The following is a 19,999-nucleotide window of genomic DNA, read 5'->3' as shown; positions in this document are numbered from 1 at the left end:
TAATTTAAAGTCCACAATTCAAAGATTACTATCATAGAGGACTGTGGAAGTAGATATCCGAGAATTTTCTTTTCTTTAAAAAATGACTCAAAACAATTAATCAGTTATAAAAATAGGTGGTGATTAATTTCATTGTTGATAAATTGTTGACAAACTACTTGATTAATTGACTAATGGTTGCAGCTTTAGATGATAAGTGGGGCGGTGGATTTACTGTTTAATTTTACCAAAAAGTTAAAATCCTACTGTGGCCCACCTGGTGCTCTGTGGCTTCCAGTTTGGCAGTCAAATCTCTGACTTCGTGTTGAAGTGCATCACCCTCCTGCTGCCTCTTTTCTCTCTCCTCGACCAGCCTGCTGATCTCCTTCCTGTCCACCTCCAGAACAGACTGAGCCTCCTCTTTGCCACGCTTCTCTTCACCAAGATCAGCAAGCATGTCTTCTCTGCTTTGCTTCTCTTTTTCAAGGGCTGCAATGGCATCCTCCTTGGCTCTCCTCTCAGCTTCTAGGGCTGCCAAGGCTTTCTTGTTGCCTTGTCTCTCTTCTTTGAGGGATGCTAGTGCCTCCTCTTTACTTCTCTTCAGCTCCCCTAGTGTGGCAAGGGCCTCCTCCCTTGCTATCCTCTCCTCCTCTAAGGATGCCAGTGCCTCTTCTTTTCCCATTGTCTGATATTCCAAAGCAGCAAGGGCGGCTTCTCTGCCTCTCTTCTCCTTCTCAAGGTCAGCCAACGCCTCCTGAGCGAAAGGAGTACTGATTAATTCCTATTCCTGTTTGAACAGCACTGAATAAACTTAATGAGGGTAGCGGGAGTGTCACCGAAAACAGATGAACAATTCTTGCGGTGTACTAAAGCAAAAGTTTTCAACCTTTTTTTTTATTTCACTATCATTCCACAGATTAGAAGTAGACATTATAATATCTCTCTCTCAAAAAATATTGTTAAATATTAGTGTAGTGTTCAGCCCTATAACAAAAATCAGGCTAATACAATGTAGGCCAGTGACAGCCTTGGGGATAGAAAGACATGCTTGTGAACAGGTCATTGGTTTAACTCCAAGAACCTACAAACATGTGAGTGCATAAAATGAAATGGGAATATTTTCTCCCCCTGTTGCCCAGGAAAAAGGCATTAACCATTATAGTGCTTCAGTGGAGATGCTCATTGGTCAATATCAATAGCCTGTGGCAGCATGAATTAACATAGATGCATAAGAGGAGGGGAATTTTGACTGAATACATCTTTCTACAAATAAAACAATCCACAGCCCTAAGATTATGAGACAGGAGATAATGCTAATGAAGCTCAGCCTCCCCTTCACTGAAAAATGGTTCTAGCAAGAGTTGTCGGGACAACGATGACATCGCTTCTTCTCTTTGTGGGCATTCAGCACCTCCTCCTGATTATGTGCTCCTTACCTGCAGCCGCTCTCTCTCACATGAACCGCCCTCCCCGACCAGCAAGGAGTGGCCTTGTGAGCCCGGCTCTGCCGTCCTCTGCAGGTCTCCCACTTGTTGCTCGAGCAGGGCAACTTCTGATGACTTCTCCTGGAGCTGAAAGAGAAGCTTCATTTTCTCCTCATTCTCTACTCCACTGGCTTCACCTTCAAGAAATAACACAAAAGAAATAAAAAAAACAGTGAAAAGTAGGCCAGAAGTGACACACTGGTGTCTAACTGTCAATTCTGGAACAAATAACAGAAAGATATGTTTCCATTTACTGCTTTAAAATACATTTTGTACTGTCAAAGACATAGCCTATATTACTGGTATGAAGGTTATTCAATTACTGACATGTCTGTAATAAAACATGACATGAAATGTGTCGTTAGTGTCAGTGATAGGCAGACAGTCTTATGTCTTCTTTCTTTCGGCTGTCTCATTCAAATGTTTTGTTCGGCCTTCGTGGTTTGGGGAATACCCATGTCGTTAAATTGATTCACCCAAATGACAAAATAACTTATTTCCCCCATGCCATTACTGGCACCTTGCCATGCAAATAGTGCTGGTTTCATTTGACGAGGGATTTGAGATCTGTGTGGGGAATAGAATTTCCTTGTGGTGGAACAGCAGTGTGTCTTTCCAGAAACTGTCTCCATAACCCACAGACCACACTGAACAGCTGTCTTTGGAACTACTGTAATGAAGATATATGAAGTTCTCTGACATTCACATTTTCACATTCTTGTAGAGCGCTGCAGTCTGTGAAAGTCTAAGAGTTTGTGGTTTCCTCTTCCATCTGCCATCTGGCAAGTTAAGACACTGATGGATTAATATGTGTTTTTACCATTGTGCTCTTGGACTTTCCGCTGGTGCTCATTCAGTTCGAACACCTTCCTCTCCAGCTCTTCTACAGCATCTCTTCCCTGAGCTCCTGCCCAGCCTGAACCCAGACATTTATGAGCAGCCTCGGCGGCCTTCTTTATGCCTGCCCATTCAGAGGAGTAGGAGTCCAGAGATTTGTCCTGCAGGAGAAGGAAAACATCAGAAAATTAGTTAGGGAGATTAACGAGTACATTGCCACAATTACAACATCCAGGTTTGGTGTCCTGAGGCAGTTCGGCCACACCTGTCAAGAGTATCCTGGAACAAGACCTTACTTAACTCTGACTGTTTGAGTGGCTACATACAAATTCCCAAGGCTTATTAATATAGGATGTCAAAAAGAGATCAAATAACTTTTCTGTCATTTTATGAAATGATAGAAACTTTGCAATTCCCTTTGCTCTCAAAGCAAATGAAGTACTTCCAGCAAGAAATCATTACTATTTCAAAAGCAATCTGTAGGTGGAAGCAGGTCAAAGACAGGTTAAACTCAATAATTAAGGCCGCTCTGTTTCTGAGAACTTGGTGTGTGAAGTGTTGCACACAAATCTTGTCACTAAGATGCAATACAAGTACAGCCTCCACATATTCCCCACTTTCATTTATGTTGTAATCATTAAATCTTTGTTGTAAAAAAAATCAGTTCTAGCAATAATAACATTTAACCAGCCAACAGGTAAACGAAACACAGAGATTGTATTACCATGGCCTGTGCATCTGGACAGGGTCCAGTGGAGGCCATTTTGTCAATGAGGTTTTTGAAGATCTCCAGCCTCCTTTCTGCTCGCTCCTCCAAAATCTCTCTCTCCCTCGCCAGGCGTTCACTGAAACGCACACGCACATACACACACCCACTTTAAATATCACAGCATATACATACACATATATATAAACACATACACACTGAGTATATACACATATATATATACACAAATGTCTCACTTATAGTCAGTTTGCATCTCAGAGAAGAGCTCTGAGAACTCTCTGCTGATTTCATCTCTAACTCGCGCCTCCATGAGCAGGCTCTCCGCTCGCTCCTTCTTCAGCTGTACCTGTAGCTGTTTCAACAGTGCCACCTGCCTCTGAGGAACAACACAACAATCAAGAGTTTTCAACTGCAAACTGCGTTTTTTTTGGTAATACTACGGAATATTCTCAGTGCATGTACTTCTTATTAAACAGGTCCAGTGTGTAGTTTAACAGTGTAGCTGCAGATTGCAGCTCCCTCGCCTCCCCCTCCCCTCCCAAGCACAAAGAAAAACGATTCTTATTTTCAGGTGATTATACACTAATGAAAACATATCTATAAATATTATATTCCATTTCAGGCAACAAATCCTCGTACACTGGACCTTTTAAGCAATTAGTTGCAGCTTCTTTTTTAAAAGCACTTCATGAAATTAAAATGTTAGGGACTGACCTGGTGCACCCTTTTACCGATGAAAATTTTATCATCATTCTCATCACTATCTTCTTCATTGCCAGTTTGATCCATTGTGACCTCCATCAGGCTCTTTTCTTCATCATACTCATCATCCTCATCCTCCTGGACAAACAATTTTAATGACAGCACAATAAAGATTTATCTAGTGATAAAATATAAAATACTGTATTAATTGTAATAAGAAAAGCATAAGCAGACCAACCCGACCCCACCTGTACATCCTCCAGGCTACTATCCCAGCCAATCAGGGAGCTCCTCCTGCTGCCCCGAAGAGCCTTCCTCTCAGCATTGTTGATGAACGATACGTCACTGGCAGACCTCTGGGGTATGATGGGAAGGGGCTTGGTTGAGAGAACCACAACCTAGAAAAAGACAGAAAGTGCAGAAAAGAGACAAATGAATGAAGAACAAAGAAAAAGCCGTGTGTGTGTGTGTGTGTGTGTGTGTGTGTGTGTGTGTGTGTGTGTGTGTGTGTGTGTGTGTGTGTGTGTGTGTGTGGCTACAGTTGAATTAAAACAATAAGAGGAAACACTCTAAGAAAGAAGAATGAACGAATGAAAGAATGCACCTTCTGTGCCACAGCAGAGAACTTGAGGACGTTAAGAGTCTCGTCGTACATGGAGGCACACTGGTTGATGTTGACGATCATACAGGCTTTACCTCGACCACAGAAAAAGCCCTGCAGGTAGTGGGTCAGCTTGCTTTCCCTGAAGGGAACATGCTGAAGCAGCCTGAGGGGAGAAACAGACAAACAAACTTAGTTGGCATTGATATATGGACATTCTGTTTGGTGGTGCTCAACCCTCAAAGCTGTATTGACACAAAACCTGTGTAGAATTTTTGTTTGATTTGATTTAAAGCTGCATTAATCCTTATTTTTTGGCCACTGGGAAGAAAAACAACATAATAAGCTGACAGACAAACAGCCACCACATAGCACCAGTTTATTAAGTTGTTACTGCATGCAATTTCCCCTTTTATACATTCAGCAGACATTTTGCACCTTTATGAACTTATTGAATTTTGGTTTGTGTCTGCCTGATGAATGCAAGTCCAGTATTAACTTAATTTTAGTTCTATTTTGGTCTCCACCAACTCTTTAGAAAAATATGTTTCTTTAGCTGCTAGATTTTAATTTTGAATTTTCTGTCTGCTGATTGGTGCTCGGTAGGTTGTATACTACAGTGTTGGTTGAAAACAGATGCCTATGGAGTTTGAGGAGAGCTATAATACTAAACTAAAGCTATACAGTCAACAAAAACAGAGTGCTAAAAAGGACAATAAAAAGCTCTAAAAGACTTTCAGAGTTGGGTGTTAATTCTGTGAAATTTCTTTTGATTCAAAATCAATTGAAGACAGAGAGAGAATGAGGACAGTGATCTCACTTGGCCTGCTGATTGTATCTGAGTGCATTGATGCATTTCCCCAAGATGAGCAGTGACGTGTTTATGTTTCCGGCTTCTTTCAGACGCTCTCCTTTATTCTGGGTTTTGGCGCATCGCTCTGAGCCAGCCAGGTCACACAGACTCAACCTGATGACAAACACATTTATCCACATAAAATTACAAAATAACTCTAGCACAAGAAGCTGATGCTGTACATTAATGCTCAACACTTCACACTTTACTACACTTTTAGAATGTAACTGCAGGGTTGTGAAATGAGGCATCGTTGAGAAAGTTTGCAGTCATAGTTAAATGTCAAGTTTCACTCACTCGCTGACTGTGTGGACCCTTGGGATCCCGATATCCTCAATCCTCAATATGCGAATGGAAAAAATACTGTGACTGCAGAAAGAGAAAGAAAATCAAACAAAGCAACTTTGTATTAACATGGAATAAACAGACTCTTAAGAGTGAAATGACCTGAGGAAAGATCTATCAGATTTATTCAGCTCAACATTTTTGTGCAATTTGTTTATTTTAGTATGACTACAACCACAAGTGCAGAGAAAAGAATAAGACGTGAGAGTGAAAATTGTGTAATGACACAATGACATGTGTAATGAAAAGACAGAAGGGGTTTAAAAGAGAGACGACTGAGTGGGTCCATTTGGTCTTGTGCAAGAACCACATCATTCTTAAATGACACGACTGCACAATCATGAACAGAAAAAATACGTTTAAGGATTATAATGTTCTTGAATTTGAAGTAAATGTTTTTGACATCCACACCGAAAATAAAAATATATTAAATTATTTTCTGTTTTGCAAATCAGTCTCATGTACAGCTGACATGTAGCATACATATTCTCTTATTTATCTTCATGACTGCCACAATAATTTTCATTATTGATTAATCCAACAATTATTTTCTCGAATAATTGATTTGTTGTTTGGTCCATAAAATGTAAGAATACGGTGAAAAATGGTGATCACAGTTTCCCAAAGCAACGTCCTTAAATGTCTTCTGTTGTCCACAATCCAAACATATTCAGTTCACTTTCATAGAACACTAAAGAAACCAGAAGATAATCACATTTAAAAAGCTGAAATCAGAGATGATGAATCAAATGATTAATTGATTCGCAAAACAGCTGGCAATTAATTTAATAGTTGACAACTAATCTATTAATTGTTGCAGCTCTAATCCCCTATAAATGAAACTTGCCCACAAATGGAGCAAAAAGAATAACCTAATATAAAACTTTGGGGTATTGAATAAGCTAATGATCATGTTTAAGATTATTTAGGTTGAAAAAGGCAAATTAAACGTTTGTCTGGTAAAGAGTTTGAGTGAAAAAAAGAATATTGTCACGGTTACAATAGCTTTAATCATTTTACACCACATAACAGACCAGTTGTTGCAAGTTGCTGGTCAAGGAGTTAAATATTATTTTACTTTTGCAGTCAAAAGGTCTGGTGTGCAACATTTAGGATGATCTAGTGACAGAAATGGAATATAATATAATATATAAAAGTATGTTTTCATTAGTGTATGATCACCTGAAAATAAGAATCATTGTTTTTGCTACCTTAGAATGAGGTGTTTTTATCTACAGGGGGAGCGATTCCTCTTCCATGGAGGCTGCCATGTTGAACCACCATGTTTCTACAGTAGCTCAGAATGGACAAACCAAACGCTGGCTCTAGTTAGGGCCTTCTGTGTTTTTTCACAAGTTTAGCAGCCACCGTATTTTCTCCTACACACTTAGAAGGTGAGCAGTATGAAGTTGGTTGCAATCTGTAACTTCACTGCTAGATACCACTAAATGTACACACTGGTCCTTTCAATAACTGTTTGAAAGAAAAAACAACCTTTAGCTGAATATCTGTAAAAGCTGATTGCTTATCACCCTCACCTCCTGCTGGAGAGCTGGTTGAGCCGGGTGGAGGAGAAGCTCTGGTTCTTCTTGCCCAGCTTCATCACCTTGTAAGCCTCTTCTGCACTATTTACCTGAACCCAACGCAGATCTAAATACAAAGGCACAAAAACAGGATATTCATATAAAGTGACTGGAAAAGGAACAGAGAATTCATGTGACAATGTTTACATACTGCAGACATAGCAGTACTCATTTTAACTACCTCTGCTGGCATTTTATATTGCCACAGCTCAAACATTGGCATCGCTTTAATATAACAACCTCAGTATTCCATCAAACCTTTAACAAAGGCGTTGCCCTTGACGTCCTGTGACAGGCGAAGCGCAGTCCTCCTCAAAGGCCCGCTGGGTACCACCTCCAGGAGGTCGTGAATGTTCTCATTGTAGATTTCACAGAAAGAAACCCAAACAGAGAACTTAGTATGCGTTTCCACCTCCAGGCTGATTTTGTCCTCTACTGCAACAGTTGTCCCCAGTATGGAAGAGCCTACACACACACACACAATACAGTAGTAACTTTGTACTTAAACACAAGATGAGAATTTTAAAAATGCATTCCTTCCCCTGGGTTGAACAGTACATTTTAGAAATATGAACAGGTGCCAACAGTGCTGTCAATCAGAATTAGTATAAGAGCATGCCAGGTGGTTTCAGTGTCAGATTTGCAGCTGCAGAGCAAAAAATAGCAGAAAAACAACCAATAACTAATTACGAGATGCTGGATTAAAAGAAAAGCTTGCCTTCGAGCAGAGTCTTATTGGTCGAGTTCAACAGGCTGGCATTGCTCTTCTCACTCTATAAGACAAAGAGCCGAAAATGTTAAAATTGCCATTCAGTGGGATAATTATATACAAGTTAATTTTTTAAGAGCAAGGTCACAAAGTGCTTCAAATACACAGTAATCTCTAAATGTCACTTCACCATCTATTCAGTATCTCCCCTTTTCGTCTGTTATTTTGCAGCCTTCTCTGAGGCAGACAGGTTACCTCTTTAAGTTGTCTGAAGAGGTTTCTCTTGAACGCCGCCTCCTCAGCCTGCTGCTCCCTGCTGAGCCTTGTGAACTCTTGGCAGCGGTGAGGTTTGATGCTGATTCCAGTGAAAACCTGTTCATCGATACTGCTGAAAATTACATCAAGAGACCTGGGCAGGATACCAGCATCAGCATCTGGACCTGAAGTGAGAGCACACTGCTGGATTATTATTATTAAGTGCTTCCATATCATTAAATCATCTCAAGACAGAAACACAAAAAGGTAATTTCTCATCAGAGCAATGATAATGCAGCGGTAGACAGCAGCTAGTAGGGGCTCACTGTAAGACATGCACTTGTTTTTAAAATGGGCCTACAGTTGGAGAACATAAAAAAAGCAACACCTGCAAGACTTGAGTACTCCTTTCCTTTTTTCCGGATTTTTTTCCTTGTGAGTTTATCTTGTTACGTGACCTTTGTCTTGTGTGATAAATGTATTAATTGTGTTTAATAAAACAAAAAATACTTTTTATTTTTATTTACTTTGTAAAATGGATTATGTAACATCTACCATGCAAAAAATGTCATCATTATGACATTTTTTAGAAAAGCTATGGACTGCCCCTACTATATGCTTCAACTAGAGCACAATGACTTTATGGAATCATCCACTCCTACCATCCTACTTCCTCCTACATATTGATAAAATATCAGACAGAGATCTCTTGACAGCTAGCCAGGTAACTAGCCGAGCTACGAACAGACAAAACTAAGTATAACCTACAATAACAAAGTCACAACACCTATCTAGGGTGAATTATGCATTTTTTACTTAAATCATTAATTACCAAGAATTTCAGATCTGAGCTGAACTTAATCATGTAGCTTAATGTGTCTATTACACTTACTAGACACAAACTGAGTGGTAAATAGCTGCAGAGAACTGATTAAAAAGTCTTCCTGCCTCTAAAAAATATTTCCTATTTAGTTTAAATCGCAGCACTATTTAAATGTATGCAAGTGGCACAGACCTAAAAATGTGAAGGTCTTCCCAGCGTTGGTGACTCCATAAGTGAAAACCAGAGAGTTCCCCCCTTCGAGCACATCTTTCACCAAATCCTTTACTGTGCCTTGGAAGAGCTCTCTCTGTGTTGTCTCGGGGCCATACACCTATTGAAGGGAGGAAAGCTGATCAAATATCACAACGTAAGTCCTAGAAAAGAAGATAAGAAAGCTTTCTGAGCAGAATAAGCTAACTTTTATGGCTTCGTATCTGCCAGCAAACACAAACCTGAGAGAACTGGAAGCGCTGTCCAGTTTGAGGAAGGGATTTGTCAGTGCTAAGCCTCGCTGAGAGGGACAAACTGGGAGGCTTCAGCAGCACTGTGTCAGGGGGCTCCAAGGTAACACAGTCCTGTTTAAAATAAAAAAATATTTATCCGTCCATCAGAATTATTCTGTTTTTGTTTACATCTTTTGTAATTATCTGCAGCAGAATCAGCAAAAATGTAAGGGGAATTCAGTCACGTCTAACTTTTAACAGCAGAAGATTTAAGCTGTAAAGCAAAGCCTGCTTTAAGGAGGGTCTCGAAAGTAAAGTAAAGACAATAAACAGAGTTTTGACAGCCACAAAACCAAGCAGCTATCAAGCACTCGGTATTCATTTAAGATGAAATCCCTACAGGAAGTATTTTATTTTTCTTTATTTTTTACCTGTGACTCTCCATGATGGCTCTCTGCTGAGGTGAAGGGTCGGATTCGGAGGTACACCTGAAGGTGTTCTCTCTCCTCGATACTGGAATGCTGTACAGATACACATACACATCAGAGTTTATTCAAAAACAGCAAGTACTCTTTAATAAAGTTATTTGTTTAAAAAAAAAAAAGTATCCTTCTGTGTACCCAGTATGGTGCATAGTCATATTGGTGCCATATCCACATAGAAAAGGTAAATTTTCATTCCAGCTCAAAAATTGACCATATCAGTAGTGTGTGAATTTTCCCCCTCTAAAATTGGTATCTTCCTGATAAATCCCTTATCAGGTGAGCTCTAGCAGTTAGTTACAGAAGCCAAGAACAACTGTGCTCCCAATTAAAACCGTTGATTTCTCAAGATCATTTCTCACAAGAAAACACGGGATAATCACGGAGAACTCTGAAATAAGTCTGGTTCATTTGATCACACCTGATTTCAGCCTTCAAGATCACCATCATGACTGCCTGGTCGGATTCATAACTGAACTAAAAAGAGTTGTTACCAGACTTTACCTTAACATTATCATGTGTGCACATGTTTTTATAAAACTTTTTCATTTATGCTTCAAAATACTTAATAGAGGCTATATGCTCTGGCTACAGCTATCAGTATGGTGATGCCATTATCATTATTGTGGACAAGAGTATTGATCATGAATTATTTACCTGAGGGTCTGGCAAGGTGCTGCACTCTGATGAGAGATCTCTCTTCAAATTGTCAACCTCTATCTGTTCCTGTTTCTCAGCCTTGTTGCCCAGGCTTGACTCCATCATCCTGCAACAACCGAGGACAAACATTGTACATACTGTCAATGGGACAAACAAACATTGTACATACTGTCAATGGGACAAACAAACATTGTACATACTGTCAATGGGACAAACAAACATTGTACATACTGTCAATGGGACAAACAAACATTGTACATACTGTCAATGGGACAAACAAACATTGTACATACTGTCAATGGGACAAACAAACATTGTACATACTGTCAATGGGACAAACAAACATTGTACTTACTGTCAATAAGACAAACAAACATTGTCATCGGTCAATAGCAACAACATTGTACATACTGTCAATAAGACAAACACGACAACGTCAATAAGACAAACAAACATTGTACATACTGTCAATGGGACAAACAAACATTGTACTTACTGTCAATAAGACAAACAAACATTGTACATACTGTCAATAAGACAAACAAACATTGTACATACTGTCAATAAGACAAACAAACATTGTACATACTGTCAATAAGACAAACAAACATTGTACATACTGTCAATAAGACAAACACTGTACATACTGTCAATAAGACAAACAAACATTGTACATACTGTCAATGGGACAAACAAACATTGTACATACTGTCAATAGGACAAACAAACATTGTACTTACTGTCAATAAGACAAACAAACATTGTACATACTGTCAATGGGACAAACAAACATTGTACATACTGTCAATAAGACAAACAAACATTGTACATACTGTCAATAAGACAAACAAACATTGTACATACTGTCAATAAGACAAACAAACATTGTACATACTGTCAATAAGACAAACAAACATTGTACATACTGTCAATAAGACAAACAAACATTGTACATACTGTCAATAAGACAAACACTGTACATACTGTCAATAAGACAAACAAACATTGTACATACTGTCAATAAGACAAACATTGTACATACTGTCAATAAGACAAACATTGTACTTACTGTCAATAAGACAAACAAACATTGTACATACTGTCAATAAGACAAACAAACATTGTACATACTGTCAATAAGACAAACAAACATTGTACATACTGTCAATGGGACAAACAAACATTGTACATACTGTCAATAAGACAAACAAACATTGTACATACTGTCAATAAGACAAACATTGTACATACTGTCAATGGGACAAACATTAACCAACAGTCCAGCTAGCATGATGTTTTAGCTTTAGCTTTCTAGTCACTTAACTTTAGGTCACGCCCTTCAAAAAGCTGACACTTTGTATTGCACTGGATATTGACACACTGACACATTCACAAATACCGCAGTCAGGTTTTTAACCGTGGATTTGGCGTAAAAGTACAGCCCTGAAATCAGCTTTATTATCCAACAGTTAACTGAAAACTGTCTAATGTAACGCTTCACGATAAAATGCTGCAATGTGGTGTGGTTGTTTGAGCACAATTCAAATGTTCATTTTACTGACCTCAAGTTTTAATCTTTTAAACTTATGTTAACTAACGCCAACTAAACGTGTACCGTCACTGGTTCAACCTAGCTAATAAGCTAGCGGTTAGCTGGTATTTTTCAGCCGATAAGCAGACGTAACGTTAGGTCACCTGTCAACTGACACGTTTAACGGTAACACAGTTACCGTAGTAACAATGGTCGGTTAACTTTTATGAACAGAACCCAAGTGGAATATTACTCAAGAAAAACACTCACCTGGCAACTATATTTGGCACATTTAGATACTGCGACAGAAGAGTCTGCTGAGTGCTAACGCTGAGTAACGCTGTGCTAACTAAACACAACAACACACAGCCGCGGCGAGTTTGAAACAGACCAATCGGATTCAAGCTGAAACTGCGCATGCGTACTTTGTGTGACGCCTCCACGAGTCCCTCTAGTAGTAGCTGGAAATATAGACATATAACGTTATATGTATATATGTCTGTGGTTGGAAACACCTCATACAAAAGTCTGATGGCAATAACAAATATGACGAGATTAAACAATAATCAGGTAGAGGTTAGGCAGAGTTTACCGCATCACCTGCTGCATTTCCTGGGAGACTGGCTTGACATGATAGCACCCCCAACCAAACACCTTTCAGAGAACCATAAACAGTGATTGCAGTGTTTTTGAACCATTCATTTTACATCCGTTTACTATCTTTATTCTTACATATATATAAAAAAGAGTGCTAACGCCCTCTAATCAGAAGAGGGAACAAGCAGGGTCGAAGGGTTAATTCATTTAATTGAAAAAAAGAGGTATCCTCTGCATACCACTAGAGGCAGTGGTATAGGCTTGTTTAAGAGATGTAAGTCTTGTTACATGACTTAGCCCAATTTAAAAATGAAAACAGACTCATAGCGTAAAATATAATTATTTTAATTGAAAAAATTCAAATGATTTTCCCACATACAAATCCTAACAGCAGGTGCTGTGCATTTGGAAGTACACATATTGCAAACCAGTTTGGCTTTACATCCAAAAAGTCAGTCAAATCGTCTTAAAAGGCTCTGTTTACACTTAGCAAGAAAATCCTGATAATGGAACACTGTGGCTCAGATGAGGTGTCTCCACATATTCTGGGTCTCCATACCAGTTGTACCAACAAACCTCCAAAGAAAGGCACCCAAGAGGCAACCTGATCAGATTCCTAACAGGCTCCTTTCGAAGTCAAGGAGCAACGGCTCTACTCCCTAAGAGTGATCTTCCAGGAAGAGCTGGAACAACTTGGTGGGGAAAGGGGTCTCTGGACTAACTTGCCTAGCCTGCTGCCTCTGCAACCCAGCTCCAACTAAGCCACAAAAAATGGATGGATGAAGATGTGTGTTGTATTACATTTAACACGTACTTTGTTTCCTTATTTGTGTGCTTGTGCTTATTTTCTATGTAATATCAAATTAAGTGTTGTTTCTGATATGAATTTGTGCTTGCAGTGACTGGCACACACATTTCTCTGGCAGCACTATAAGGGGAATGTCAGCAGCAATGGAGGTGTTCAGTGGTGAAGAAATGAAGACAAACTGATGCATCAGTATTAGAACTCCAAAGGATGAGTCACAACCAGGGGCAGGGATTTTGTTCATTTATTTTATCAAATTAAAATATGCTGTCAAGATGCATGATGCTTTCTTGCCAAATAACTAAACCTGAGACCAGCTATTTTCAGCAGAGGGCGTTAGTGTATTTTCAAGGTGGAGGTTTATGTTTTTCTTGTTTCTCCTGTCCTGGAACGTCATACCTCTTCTGCATAATTGCCACTCTGTCACTCACTCAGTCAGACATCAAGTCTAGTGTGCAGGCCAGTCAAGTTCATCATGGCTGTCCTTTTCTACCTGCTGGTCCTTGTGACCGGCATCTGGGCTTCTTTCAAGTCCAAAAGAGAACAGAAGAAAAGTGCAGCCACTGGAATGGACACGGCCCTGCTGGGAAGCTGGAGCATTAACTGGGTGGTGGGGCTCTTCACAGTGACAGGTGAGGAGAGCACAGCGAACAAACTGGATGGAAACCAAAATACCTTTAATCTTGATTTGCTTATGGCTTATTTATTACATATTTTCATAGTATATTGATGTGGCATATTTCTTTTGCAGCAGCTGTCTGCTCAGTCCTTCTATGGGAAGAGGAGGCCTGCTGTGCCACAGATTGTTGTTGTGCCAGCCCACGTAGATATCATTGACTTTGATTTCCAGCTTAAAACTGAAACTTTAAAAATAAAAAGTAAAAATGTCGTATTATATCCACCAATAGCACACCAGGGTTGAAATTTTAAATTTCCAAGTATTTCAATGAGTTCCCTAGAAAGGGTTAAACCACCAAACAGCATGTTTGACCATCTTGTTGTAGTGCCTCACTGTGACCAGCAGAGGGCAGAGTCACCATGTTGCATCCTCACTTGCAATTTAAAGTGTAACTTACATATGTCTTAAAACGTAAAGGGTTATTTAAAACAGTGGAAAGCGTGTTAAGCTATTTTTAACCCAGAAAATGCAGATTTTCATAAATGTATTCTTTCTGTTATGTCAACTTTAACACCAGCGTTGATGTGTTTCATCACAGTAAAGTCATATTCTTCAGTTTACAGCACAAGCATGTTTAGGGTGGAGTACCTCTTTAAGCATTAAAGTAAAATAAATCTCCCTGAACCAAGTTTTCTGTCTGTATTTTGATTTGTTGTGTATGTTATTAAACAACTTTATGGACCACACAACCACAATATAAACCAAAAATAAGATCTTACAACTAGACTTGACACAGGATCAGGTAATAATGCAGACTGCTTTAGTTGGTGTTCGATATTTGTAACATTTTTAACCAACGAAATGACTAAAACCAGTTGACACCCTGTGAATCCTACAGATCTAGACCCACTTTCATAATCCAGTCTTGATAACTCCAAAGTCCAAAGTCCTGCTGATAAACAGGATTGCAATCCATATTTTACAGATATAATCCTTCCACATCTTCTTTCAGTGACCTGCAGGGAGGATCTCTTTGTCCTCTTTCTATTGAGGGAACACAAACGTGTCCCGCGCATGTTTTTCTTTTAATTCGTTTCAAGTTCAATATCAAAGTTTTTTTCTATTTGGTCTCTCTCTCTCTCTCTCTCTCTCTCTCTCTCTCTCTCTCTCTCTCTTTCTCTCTCTCTCTCTCTCCCTCTGATGTGATTGTCAGCTGTGTGTCAGAGGAGGTGCTGAGGTTCAGATAAACCCACCCTCCTGGTGTGTACTGTAACACCAATGAAGCGCGTTCTAAAAATATAACAGGAGGTCAGCCAGAGTGTGTACACATCATTTGCGTTTGTGTGTGTGTGTGTGTGTGTGTGTGTGTGTGTGTGTGTGTGTGTGTGTGTGTGTGCTCTTTTAAGGAAAGGTATGTTATCGTTGTTCTCGTGAGCTTAATGCAAGATGATAACGGAGGTGTGATACATGCAAAGACACAATGAAATGCACACACGCAAACACACCCGTACGCACACTTAAGTGAGGTGTGAGAGCAGGAGAGGAGTTGATGACAAGAACTAAAAGTCTGCTCACACTCTCTTCGTGTCTCTAAACCGTTGAAGGTCTCTGGTTCCTTTAGAACAGAGCAAGAGGTGGTCCATTTTCAGTCCAGGGCTTCCACAATAATAAGCAAACACACACACACACACACACACACACACACACACACACACACACACACACACACACACACACACACACACACACACACACACAGACACAAAGTGCTGCTGATGTGTTTTGGGCTAAAAAACACAATTTATGAAGCCCTCGACTGAAGATTTATATCATCTATATATATAACAGTTTTATTGATACATTTCTTATATGTTTAAAAGATATATATCATTGTTTCACCACTGTACAGCACAAAGCATCCTGATATACTTCACAAACAACATACAAAGTTCCATTTAAAAGATGAAAGTGTAAAATCAGATTTTTACAATGATTCCCTAAGGTTGTCTGTTAATTTGTGAACTGTGACCGTTTAATGGTCTATAAACTGAAATAACATCCTAACGAATCTTATAGAATCACAGATATTTTCCATAACTCTATGGCAGTTTATTCAGAAATATAATAATATATAACACAATTTTACCATGTCTGTTGAGGCTTTTTTAAGCTGAATGAAAATGAAAGAATATTCTGTGTAGTTTAAATTAAAATTCCCCAGTATCAAATAACAATAATAAATCAAAAATTATAAGACATCCCATCTTTTTAGGGTAGGGTGCCTTCGTAAGCCCATTTTGCTTTTTAATTTAATGAGCTACAACTTTTTAAAATACTTTATTGTATTATGTTTTATATGTATGTTTTTATTAATAAATAAATAAACTAAAAAAATATGTATAATGTAATTTATGTAGAAGAATTCACTTAAATGACAAGAATTGGAATCAGTCATTAAATATCACAGGTTTGAATTCGTAGTGGATCAAATATTGTAAAATCTACAGGGTCAACCGACTAACTGTATGACAGGGAACAAAAAAATAAAGCCATTTGACTGATCAAAGTTTTCCAAATTCACCTCAGAATGACAAATTATTTCACACAAGGTTTTGCTGTGACTGTTGGCACAAGCTTGAATTACCTCAAGCTGTTCGGAACAACATAAGGCTTTGTTCATCAAAGCTGTAGATGCTGTTAACTTTGTAAAAAAGCTTTGTAATAATGTTTAACTGTTCAGCTGTGATGAAAAGGTCATGAGTTGCAAGAAAGAGGTCTTTATCTCTGTGAATCTGCAGCTCTCCAGTGTTTTATTGCCTCTGTTCAAGCCCCGAGGAGGGTCACTATGTTCATCTGCTTAATTAAATGTGGCAGTGTGTCAAATTGAGACATGCTTCCTAAACTTCATGAAACTCCTCTGAAGTCGAGCTGAATGGCATCACTTCATTGTTAAACCAACCGCAGCAGTGTTAATTCAGTGTTAGAGATGCTCAGGTCACAACATATTTGGACAAACAACTTCATCTGAGTTTAGTTTAACATAAAATAATACATTTTCTTACATGTGGTAGGAACTTAAGAGCTTCTGGTTATGAATTGTTGTTCACCAGCATGTTGTCACATGGTGTAACCACTGTTTCAGATCAATGGAGGGGAACTGTTCTTTGCTACCGCTCATGAAGGCCTGGAGGAAACCAGTGTGACACTATCACAAGTTCTCTGGAAGAAAGTCACAGCCTCTACAAATTTTCCATGCTGATTTAAGAAGCCTCGAGCTATATTCTGTCACAGTATTTAACCCCTTTGTCATCTTGAATGAAATGGTGTTGCTTCATTTTATGTATTGTGTCATCTGCTGTGACTTAGATGACATGTTGCATTATTTTCCATTGTGTAAAGATGCTGTTTTCACTTTGGCAAATGATTGAACCTAAATTGATGAATAAAATGACCAAAATTTTGAATTGAACTAAACTTGAATTACAGTGAAATGAATTGAAGCAACAAAAGGAAATATCATTATAATTGTTTCCCTCCTCTGCTGCTATCATCCCTCACTGGCTTCCCACATCATAACCGACAATTGTGTATTTCTTGGAATGGCGGCAATGCTGCTTATACTGTATGTGCATTTTGAATTTTCAGTAAATGGATGGAAAGTTTAAAAACTGATAAAATACCACATGATACCCTGATGAAAGCATTTCTCAAGTAAATGATGACATTGTAGGACTTCTTTTATATTCAGCAGTATGTTATATAGACTATATACAGTATATTCCTCAACTACACCTGGCCTACAAAAATGTGTACTCTTCTAAGCTAACACATAGATTCATGAAATAAATTTTCCTATTAAAGGAATAGTGCAGAAGATTGATACCACTCTCAAAATATGAAGCTACAGCAAGCTAGCTTAGCATAAAGACTGGAAACAGGAGAAACAGCTAGCCGGGTCCAGCTCTGTCCAATGGTAAAAAAGAAAAAAAAGGACTACAACAACCTAACCAAAAGGCAACATCAATGGCTGGCAAATGAAGCCAACACAGTACACAACACAAGTAACAAAAACTGCAGTTCCTTGAACATAACATACTGTACTGTAACACATTCAAATTAAATTAAAGACAGCAACAGCCCGATCTGACCACTCTGAGCTTCATAATGGCTCTTCACAAACCTATGAACAGAGTCCATTTTTAATTATACAGTTTATGTGCAGTTCACTTTCTTGCATCTGATAGTTTCTGTGCTGTGCTTTTGAGTTTAAATCGGCCTCACGTAATTACAATTTTTATATGTGAGCTTGAGAGGTGCTGGTAGGCCTTTTTTCACCTTTTGGCAGAGCCAGGCTAGATGTTAAGTCCCAGTTTCAAGTCTTTACGCTAAGCTAACCAACTGCTGGCAATCCCCTCATCCAACTCTTGACATGAATGTGAATAAGCATATTTCCCACCATATCAAATTACAGATTAATTGCTGCTCTTTAAATTATGCACTGAAGCTATTATTATCAAACAATAATATGTCACAATGGTGTAAGCAGGGTAGGTCCAAAACGCTTACAGGATAATGAGGCAGGCAGATGTCAAAACAAATCCAAAAAGGCAGAAAATCCAAAGAAAAAACAGATAAGTTTCAGCAAACAAAGAACGAAGAAGTTCAAAAAACCCTACGAAAGATTTGACACATTACACAAAGACAAACTGGCACTGAGACAAGGGGACACACAGACTTAATACACTAGAGGGAAAAATCATGAGGGACAGGTGAAATTAAGCAGGACGGTGGGAAAACACACAAAGACAGGATGTGAAGTTACTGAAGAAGAAAGAGGGGAGTATTTCAAAATAAAACTGGAAACAATGACACAACTACATTTATGTGGAAACTATACTATTTTATGGCACAAAGTGTGAAAGGAAGGTAGGGAGGTTCCCCCACCAGATTTTAGATATCTGGATTTCATTTTTATTTTTTATCGTATTACTATAATTTTTTAAAAATATATAGATATGATCATTTTATATTCAGACCCGGTTGTACAAGGATGCAAAAGCATGCATTGTACCCTTAATTTAATATGTTGCACCTACTGAATAATGAGTGTAAAAGGGCTGAGTAAAGGTAAATACAGATCAGCAAGTGCAGTGATTATATACTCTCGAAATATTCTTCTTTAGACATTGATTTAGTGAAACCATTTATATGAATATAACCATTGGGCCGATGCTATTTTAGTAATAATTTTAATAGCTTATATCTCACCTGTGTCACAGGGTTTAGTAACGGATGTTTCACAACACATTTACTGCAATGTGTTTCAAGTATAAAACATGATATGCTTCTTTTACTAAAAAAGAAAGTTGTAAAAGGCTACTATGAGCCCTGAACGAACCCACTGTCATTTTCAGGTGATATTTATTTTGCTATGAATACAGGCGGATTTACTTACTTTCCTGTTTTGGCCGCATTAAACTATTTGCTGCATGCATTGTGTTTGAAAATACAGCTTACCATGTTGGCAAGTTCCTTTATTATCCATGTTCTCTAAATTAATTTGCATTGTGGATATAGTCTTTTTATTTGAATGTATGCCCCTTCAAATTCTAGGTGATGAGTGTTTATCACGATTGAAATGACAATCTCAACATACATTTACAGTATGTTCCCTAATATAAAATGGGAGATTACAAGATTTAGTGAAGTTTTGAAATATTAGTTATTACAAGTCTTTATATATGTCAAATTGGAGAAAATGTGTTTTTTTTACGCGAGGAAGGACCCCATGCCTCTTGTTCTAATTGTGCTCCCCAGAATTTTAGCTTGCATGACACCCCTGCTCAGTCACACAACTAAAGCGACCTAACAGAGACACAAAGAGACACATATAGAGAAGAATGGACTGTGACTTGGACCTGCAGCCATTGTGTCCTAATACAATATCTGACTTCCTTTAGATGC

The 19,999-nt window shown here is 38.5% G+C and overlaps 1 protein-coding gene across 4 annotated transcripts in view; it reads right to left on the bottom strand.

Moving 5' to 3' along the window:
• The window catches only part of LOC127351988 (kinesin-like protein KIF20B), a 52,233-nt gene extending 39,850 nt beyond the window's left edge, over positions 1–12,383 (bottom strand). For 2 of the 4 annotated variants that reach the window (XM_051380057.1, XM_051380082.1), the window contains exons 1-19: positions 12,285–12,383; positions 10,481–10,589; positions 9,773–9,862; positions 9,351–9,473; positions 9,091–9,229; positions 8,076–8,260; positions 7,830–7,884; positions 7,370–7,576; positions 7,067–7,178; positions 5,481–5,552; positions 5,151–5,297; positions 4,334–4,496; positions 3,978–4,127; positions 3,742–3,867; positions 3,264–3,403; positions 3,025–3,145; positions 2,284–2,461; positions 1,416–1,600; positions 257–733 (exon numbers count right to left, since the gene is read on the bottom strand). In XM_051380057.1, coding sequence (XP_051236017.1) covers positions 257–733; positions 1,416–1,600; positions 2,284–2,461; positions 3,025–3,145; positions 3,264–3,403; positions 3,742–3,867; positions 3,978–4,127; positions 4,334–4,496; positions 5,151–5,297; positions 5,481–5,552; positions 7,067–7,178; positions 7,370–7,576; positions 7,830–7,884; positions 8,076–8,260; positions 9,091–9,229; positions 9,351–9,473; positions 9,773–9,862; positions 10,481–10,588 — 2,778 coding nt within the window. In that variant the 5' untranslated portion in view covers position 10,589; positions 12,285–12,383. Of the gene's footprint in view, positions 1–256; positions 734–1,415; positions 1,601–2,283; positions 2,462–3,024; positions 3,146–3,263; positions 3,404–3,741; positions 3,868–3,977; positions 4,128–4,333; positions 4,497–5,150; positions 5,298–5,480; positions 5,553–7,066; positions 7,179–7,369; positions 7,577–7,829; positions 7,885–8,075; positions 8,261–9,090; positions 9,230–9,350; positions 9,474–9,772; positions 9,863–10,480; positions 10,597–12,284 lie in introns of all 4 variants that reach the window. The other 2 variants (XM_051380074.1, XM_051380065.1) reach the window with 2 other exon arrangements.
• Positions 12,384–19,999: the final 7,616 nt, after the last annotated feature.

Source organism: Dicentrarchus labrax, unplaced genomic scaffold (genome assembly GCF_905237075.1).
Source record: "Dicentrarchus labrax unplaced genomic scaffold, dlabrax2021, whole genome shotgun sequence".
Taxonomy (NCBI): domain Eukaryota; kingdom Metazoa; phylum Chordata; class Actinopteri; family Moronidae; genus Dicentrarchus; species Dicentrarchus labrax.
The sequence above is the reverse complement of the archived record's forward strand: the minus strand, read 5'-3'. Positions and strand labels throughout refer to the sequence as shown.